This window comes from Dreissena polymorpha, chromosome 2 (assembly GCF_020536995.1).
Source record: "Dreissena polymorpha isolate Duluth1 chromosome 2, UMN_Dpol_1.0, whole genome shotgun sequence".
NCBI lineage: Eukaryota > Metazoa > Mollusca > Bivalvia > Myida > Dreissenidae > Dreissena > Dreissena polymorpha.
The window spans coordinates 97,093,976-97,102,681 of NC_068356.1; the positions used below are offsets into that span (position 1 = coordinate 97,093,976).

The 8,706-nt window shown below is 34.3% G+C and overlaps 2 protein-coding genes across 2 annotated transcripts in view; both read right to left on the minus strand.

Moving 5' to 3' along the window:
• Positions 1 to 8,561, minus strand: part of LOC127868147 (uncharacterized) — a 32,758-nt gene extending 24,197 nt beyond the window's left edge. Inside the window, exons 1-2 of the mRNA XM_052409769.1 lie at positions 8,496 to 8,561; positions 305 to 386 (exon numbers count right to left, since the gene is read on the minus strand). Of these exons, the coding sequence (XP_052265729.1) occupies positions 305 to 359 (55 nt within the window). The 5' untranslated portion in view covers positions 360 to 386; positions 8,496 to 8,561. The remainder of the gene's footprint in view (positions 1 to 304; positions 387 to 8,495) is intronic.
• Positions 1 to 8,706, minus strand: part of LOC127868154 (E3 SUMO-protein ligase CBX4-like) — a 175,071-nt gene that overhangs the window by 9,740 nt on the left and 156,625 nt on the right. The gene's annotated exons all lie outside the window — the stretch shown is intronic.

The following is an 8,706-nucleotide window of genomic DNA, read 5'->3' on the forward strand; positions in this document are numbered from 1 at the left end:
AAATAAGCGATTTTGACCCATATATTTGACCTTGAAGGATGTCCTTGACCTTTTACCACTCAAAATGTGCAGCTCCATGAGATACACATGCATGCCAAATATGAAGTTGCTATCTTCAAATTTGCAAAAGTTATGGCAAATGCTAAAGTTTGACGCAAACACACAAACAAACCAACAGCTAGACAGCGCAAAAACAATATGTCCCCCACTATAGTGGTGGGGGACATAATAGTGGTGGGGGGACATAAAAATCGATAATTGGAAAAATACCAGATAAAAATGCAAATAAAGTAGATTGCAACACCTTTGCTCTCCTGTTTCCGAAGTTTAGGGATTTTTTTGGCAATTTTTCCTGACATCTCTCATGGTCTTAACTTGTGACTCCACTGAAAATTAGGACATCATTTTATCATTTCATGAATGATAGTTTTGTTATAATTAATAGATCTCAAAAAACATTTTCTATGGACTTAGTACAACATCTTTTCAAGTTTTTTGATACCTCAGAAAAGTGTGTATTTATATCTTAATTGATTTAGAGTCAGTAATGATATAACGGATGATAATACAACTTCACTGATTAACATCTCTCCTTATGAATCAATTAATTACACATGCCGGGAAATCTGTTCCCTTTTAATAACCAACAAGCAAAATAAGCAATATTAAAACAAGACCCTTGCATTACACTCAAATTTTCAACCTCAGGCTCCATAGATGAATGCACATGCTTCTAAGCCACATAGACATAACAGTATGGATAATTCAAAGAAGTAAACACAAGGGATTTGTCTAATTGGGCAGTCCAGTATTGACATTCACATAGTGACATGCTAGATATTATAATTTCAGAAATGTAAATTTTAAATAATAACATCTATGGTGGCTGTGGTTGGTACATTCGCTTCTCACCTCAGGTGGGGTTTCCTCCAGTTACTCCGGCTCCCCACCCCCCACAACACAAGACCACATCAATATTAAAATATCTTGCAGTAACAACGTTAAAGCAGGAAATCGCAGCTACATGTATAATTCAAAATTCGTCCCAACTTTCATGAATCTAGTAAATTAATTAGGACTCCACTGGTCCACACATTATTAAGCCTCTGGCTTGGAAAGGACCTCATAAACTTTTAAATACACACAAACACACAAAAACATCTACAGTAACAATAATAATGTTTCAGAAATTCGAAGTTGAAACGGCGGTATAACTTTTGTACATTTCAATAAATATCGCACATGCAGAACTTTATATAATAAGGAACAATCTCTGCAAATTTGAATGCTGAACGCTGAAAAGTCCAGAAGAACTCCCCTGAGTGAACATACTTGTGTCTACCCACAGACAGACTGACAAAAAACCAATACTATCTTAAATCTACAAATAAGGACAAAATAGCAGTAGTCTGTGTATTGATGAAGTTATCATACATATACAATTTGTACAACTCTTTTTGTATGATAGGTCGAACAAATTAACCTGAAAGTTTTCTTTATGTATGAATATAATATAAAAGTACCAGGTACTTGGACTGGGAATATATTAAATACTGTTTCAATATAACAACCTGATTATTTGTTATAATGAACATTGTGCACCGTGAATTTAATTTTATTTTAATTACAAATAATATTGGAACCCATTCGACCATGTGACTTATGCTTGTAAGAGTTCAAACTTTCGTCTTACTGGTGTATAATTCCACAAGAATAATAAATACATACAGTAGTAGCCATTATTTTTAGTTCAAGTTCTTAGACCTTAATACCTCAATATTTTTCATAGACCTGCATGATGACTTCTCAATCTTGTCTTAGACCTGCTGATATCAGTCTATGTCATTATAAACCAAATTAGTTTGGTGATTACTTTCTAAATGGTGACCAATGCTATCACAAGTAAAATTCTTCCAGATCTGGATTATCAGTTTGTAACCTTTATTTAATTAAACGGAAAATGTGTGCATTTTGTGTTAATGTGTTATTACAGTGTATAATATTGAGTACAGTCACAAATAATAAAAAAATAACTTATCAAAACCAAATGTTACAACAAGAAATCCGCGGTCGGATACATATGCCCCCCAAACAGGGCTTTGAACTAGTGACCCCAATTTCAATAGGGGTCATCAACAGTCCAAGGAAAATGCAGAGTATCAAGCCAATCGGTCAATTGGTTGACGACAGTTATTGATTTGAAACAATTTTCACACTTATTGTTACGGTGATCTTGATCTTGACCTATATATATAGTGACCCCAATTTCAATAGGGGCCATCTACTATCCAAGGCCAAGGCATATGTGAAGTATCAAGCCAATCGGTCAATTCGTTGACGAGTAATTGATCAGAAACAATCTGGTCTACCGACAGACAGACCGACCGACCAAGATCCAGCAAAACAATATACCCCCTCTTCTTCGAAGGGGGGCATTATAACACGAGATGTAGCAAGACACTTATACTAGTAATCCTCAACTATTCTTCCCCTTAATAGTACAATGTACATTTTCTGTCAGAAACCTGATAAAATTATCAGTAAGACATATTTGAAGTTTAATATATGTATCTGTAGTAGTAAAGGTACACTTACATGTAAAGCTAAAAATGTATAAACAAAAAAAAAGAAATGTGACTGTCCATTTTTGGATTATATTTTCTATCTTGGAAAAACAGAAAAAGGGCCACAATTCCACCAAAACTTGTCCCATCAGATATTCCTTGCTTAATGATCATCTACACATTAAGGTTTCAGCTAGATCCAGCAGTTAAAGAGGATCGAACTCTAAAGACAAGTGGACTCTTAATATATAATGTATGTGCAAAGACAGACAAAGGGGTCATAATTCTGCCAAACCTTCTCACAACCAGAATTCATATCTTTACAATCGTCTAAACATTAAGGTCATTAAACTGTGAAAGCCAGATCTGCCAACTAAGTATTTAAAGGTGTTCAAAACACAAGCTCCAGGATGCACGTAGGTACGGATGGATGTACATACAGACTGATGAACAAGATGACGTGAAATTCCTAATGGCTCCCACTGAGTGGATTTATAAATAGAGGGCATAAGTTTGCTTAATATCAGATCTCAGTTATGGAACTCGGTCAGTGCTCCTTCACAAGGACCCCAAACATGTGTCAATTCTCAATTCAATACCTAAAGTAGAAACAGCAAAAGGGAGATGTTGCACATTTACCTTAAACAGAGCATTAATGTATACATTTTGGTGACGAGAATAATGCAGACCGGGCCATTTGGTTAAAATAATAATAATTGAAACATGTGTTTTCTATTACAACAGGGATTAAACGAGCTATGCTCAGTAACAGTAAAATCTCTGTGCCAAGGTTGACCATAGATCTGCTGCTCTTTATGAAATACAGCTGCCACCTCAGGCTCATATAAAAGATCTCCAGACTTTGCAATCATAATCATAGACCTGATGACCTTACAATCTCATAATACACCAGATGACTTCACAATCTATATCATATAGACCAGCATATCTCACAATCTATATCATAAAGATCTGCTGACCTCACAATCTGAATTATATAGATCAGCTGACCTTGCAAACTCTTCTTTTTCATAAATTTGACGACCACACAATTAATTAAATAGACTTGCTGACCATGGAAAATCTTTATCATAGACCTATGTGCCCCACAAACAGATTGCAGATCTGCTGATCTCACAACCTTTATCGTAGACCTGCTGACCTCACAATTTTATTCATAGACCTGCTAAACCCACAATCCTTATCATAGACCTGCTGACCTCACAATTTTAATCATAGACCTGCTGAACTCACAATCTTTATCATAGACCTGCTGACCTCACATACTTAATCATAGACCTGCTGAACTCACAATATTTATCATAGACCTACTGACCTCACAATCTTTATCATAGACCTGCTGACCTCACAATATTTATCATAGACCTGCTGACCTCACAATCTTTTATCATAGACCTGCTGACCTCACAATCTTTATCATAGACCTGCTGACCTCACAATATTTATCGTAGACCTACTGACCTCACAATCTTTATCATAGACCTGCTGACCTCACAATATTTATCATAGACCTGCTGACCTCACAATCTTTATCATAGACCTGCTGACCTCACAATATTTATCATAGACCTGCTGACCTCACAATCTTTATCATAGACCTACTGACCTAACAATGTTTATCCTATATCTGCTGACCTCACAATCTTTACCACAGACCTACTGACCTCACAATCTGTTTCATAGACCTGCTGACCTCACAATCTTTAATCATAGACTTACGGACCTCACAATTTTTATAATAGACCTGCTGAGCTGGCAACACAAACTATATTCAAAAACCTGGCAGACCTTTAAAGTTATTTATTAGACATAATGAACATAAAGTCTGTATCAAAGACATGCTTATTTCACCATTATTTGATGTCATTGCTATTGCCACCACTCATTTCATCTTCCTTTAGTCCAAGTCTGTTTGAGGCGAATGGACTATTCAGACACTTCTGTATGGGAGATGATATAGTATCACTAAAGGTACAGGGTGCTGCTAGAAATAGGCTGGGTGGGATGCCAGACCATTCTAGTCATTTTCTAATAATTTCTTATAAATAGGAATCTCTTAGCCGGAAACATGTTTTTAAGCATAGTATTTGTCAGTGATTATTTTGCACAAATACATTAATGTTCAGAAGATTTTCACACTTTTTGCACTGAACAGTCTAGAAGGGCAGCAGAAGAGTAAGCAAAATGGAGCAGGGTACAGTACCCTGCCATTTCTTTTGTGATCTTTCTCTAACTGTATATCAGTGACTGGCTATGCATGCATACACTGTTTTATATTGATTATCTTAATTATTCTCTTTAAATTGATCGCCTTGACTTTACTAGACAATTGGAATAGAGGTGGGCGCAAGAACCCACTATTCTGTACTCCTATTTTTTGGTTATTGGGCTGGTATTATTATTTGGTATCCTTAAATAAGTCAGTATATTCTTAAGCTGAATAACACATTGTTTTTCCCATACACTAATTTTTAAAAACATGTTTTGGTTGCTGCTGATTTTACTCCCTTTTGACTTTTTCATCATTTTTGTACAGATCAGGATAAATTAAGAAAATTGAGCCATTAAAACCATATCATAATATTAACGTTATAGTGTAGTATATTTGTATCTTTCCTAACATCTTTCTTTGCTAAGTTTTCCACACAAAGGTATCACCAATATATTCAAACTAGTTGCCTGTTGGCAAAATTTTGATTATATTTTCAGTTAAGCTGTTATGAAATATGTGCGACCTTAACCTTTGAACACAAACACCTGCATTGTTCACTAACATGATCTCTCAAAAGGGTGCACATGACTGTTAGGTATGTTATTTTAAAATTTCCTTTTTAATAAAATTACATTATGATAGTACAATAAACATTCAATCACCTGATACACGACTCTTAAGACATTTGAAAGTCCATATTTACAGTAAGCATGTTGAGGTGTATTTAAACCTTCACATGAAAATGTACAAAATGTTAGATAATTATGCTCAATTGCAGGTTAACATTATCGATACATGGTCACAGACCACTCTTAATGACCCTAAAGACATGTATTAAGTTACAATTTAACAAGAAGGCCGTAATGGCCCTTAAGCTCTCACACCAATTAATGATGACATTACCTGCCAATCTAGTTTTTGACCCCACTTGTCCCAGATTCAAACCTGGTCTAGATATTGTCAAGATCAAAATTCTGACCAAGTTTCATAGCACAAGTCATAATTTGATAAATGTGCCCTCTAGAGGCATAACAAGGTTTTTGTCCTCATGACCCAGTTTTAAGACACACATGACCAAGTGGTTTTTATCAGATTTGACCTGGCGACCTTTTTTATGCGAGTGACTAAGATTCAAATTCTGCCTAAATATTGCCATAATGAACATTCTGTCATAGCATTAAGAGTGAGTCATACATTTGGACTTTGTGGTAATACGGTTTTTCTAAGGGTTGACCTTGTGACCTAGTTTTTGGACTTTTCAAACCCAGATTCAAAAAAAGCCTAGAAAATGTCCAAGTAAACCTTCTAAGTTTCAACAAGATAGAATTATACATGTATTTTCTAGAGTGGTAACAATATTTTCTAAGATTTAACTTGGTTACCAAATTTTTGAACGCATGTGCCAGTGAGGATTGGAATTTGATCTAGATGTTGTTCAGATATACTTTGTGACTAAGTGGCATCAAGATTGGATGAAACTGTCACCTCTTGTATTGTAAGGGCATTATGCCAAAAAAATGGTTAATTACAGTAGTATTTAGCTCAAACTATTTTTTGGAGTTTAACTAAAAATACTCTTCAAAAGATATACTACTTATGTAAATGATTGTCATTCTATATGATCCCTAGTATGTCATCCTATAGCTTTCATTCAGTTGCGCCTTGTTGAAGTGTTTTTCTTGAAATGCTAGGATACAAACAGATCCATCCATCCTGAAATAATGTTCCTGAATTAATGTTCAGAACAACAGGATCCAGTGTTCCATCTGTTGGCAGTGCAAATGTCAATAATAGTTGCCAAACAACTCTTCTGCATTATCTACATGCTGTTGATGTTTATAATGCACATGTAACTGTTACTGTTGGACCAAGCTTTTGTGGAACATGCATGTTTTGATTGTTCATCCACTGTAGAAGGAATTGTGCATGAGGCATTTTGATCAGCTGTCTGAAATAAATATATATAGATCTTTTACGATAAAATTGTGAATTTTCAATACAAAATAAATACATGCCATTATACACATTATTTCAGTAAATGTACAAAGATAAGGCGTAATATACCATCTTATTCTACCTTGACAGGAAACCGACTGCATTCCATTAAAACTGTTTATCTGTTGAGAAATCCACTTTTCCTTTTTTGAACATCCACATCTTGGTCCATAAATGAACATTTTATGTTCCTTCAGAAGAATTATCTAGTACTGTAGCAACGTTAATCATATTAAACTGTATATTGTCTCGCTTTAAATACATGTTTACGATATACATGTGTATTCTGTGTTTTTTCTTTTCAACTCCCTCCAACACTGCATGGATATGTTTATATTCTGTTCAACATTAATTTCATTGATAAGAGGATTTACAATTGTGTAAAGTATTAAAGTCATCAAAGTAGATGAGAAAAATCATACAAATCACATTAAATGGGACTTTATTGACACACTCTATATTTAAAACCTTGAGAACAAATAATATGATTTAGTTTTTAGATGCCTGAATGGCTTATCAGCTTACTATGCATTTATATGGATTGTCTGTTTCTTCAACCAACAAGTGGTTTCAACAGGAATAATTCAAATGTTAACTTAGCAGTTAACATACTAGTAGTTTATTACAAATATGTGGCATAAATATTTGGTTTATATGCTGCCATCAAACTAACAACAAGTTTCATCAGACTTCCTTTCAGGACTGCAGGATTTGTGATATTTTGTGCGTTAAAAAACCTCTGGTTCATCTGTCCATAATAAAGGCTCTCAAATATTCATATTCTTATAAGACTGAATTGTTAAAAGACTGAATTGTTAAAAGACTGTTAAATAAACAGTAATATCAAACAAATGTCACATTTCAGTCCACCAGACTAAGCAGGTCAACTTGTGTGTCCAAGAAATTGGTCAGGTATAAAAGTTATATTTCATTTCTTATGATACAATGTAATACAGGGCTTTTTTTCCTTCTTTATGAGTGGCCGTGGAAGGACATTTCACAATTTTGAAAAGGACAATTCACAAACCTAACATGGCCGTGAATTTTTACAAAATGTGCCGTTTTTCACAATTTTAATAATTTCACGACTCGGTTTTTCACAATTTTAAGAAGTTCGCGACTCAATTTTTCACAATTTTGCAAATTTCGCGACTCAATTTGTCACAATTTTGAAAAGATTGCAACTCATTTTTTCACAATTTTGAAAAGTTCGCGACTAATTTGTTCACAAAGTAAGGGGGCCAGGGCCGCTTCACAAAGTCAGGAAAAAAAGCCCTGTAATAATTTATTTATTTGTTAGATAACATACTGGCAATTAATGTTTTAAGTCTGATATTACTTCTTAAGTCTTATCATTTATCTCCCTACATGTAGAAAATGTAGCTCTTGGTCACACCGAGTTACTGTACCAGTGGTTTTTATGTTATATTTATTGAAATGGTTAAATGTATTTCAACTGATACTACGTACGCCACGAATATACGGTTCTTAGGTGTAAGTTTGACTGTGCTGCTTAAGTTTTAAGTTGGACACAAACGTGCTGTCGTGTTACAATATTGTACATTAACGTTCTATATATATATATTACCTATCATTTTATCATTTTACAGCAAGATAAATAGTGACCTGCGATTTGGTAGCTTTTATTTTATGCGTACCAAGTCAGCATATCACAAAATAGTCAATCATATTACAGTACTTACAAATAAACGGAATATGTCTTTTTCTATTACGAATAACGATTTACATTTCAAAACGAGGCTCGTTTTGTTCTATACCCGCTTACATCGTTGTCAGTACATTATAAATTTAAGTTATCGATGTTATATTCATTGCATTTGAATTTGAATAGTTATTGCATTTAATTTAAAATGTGTATTTCAAATGCATCCAGCATACAACATATCATGTATG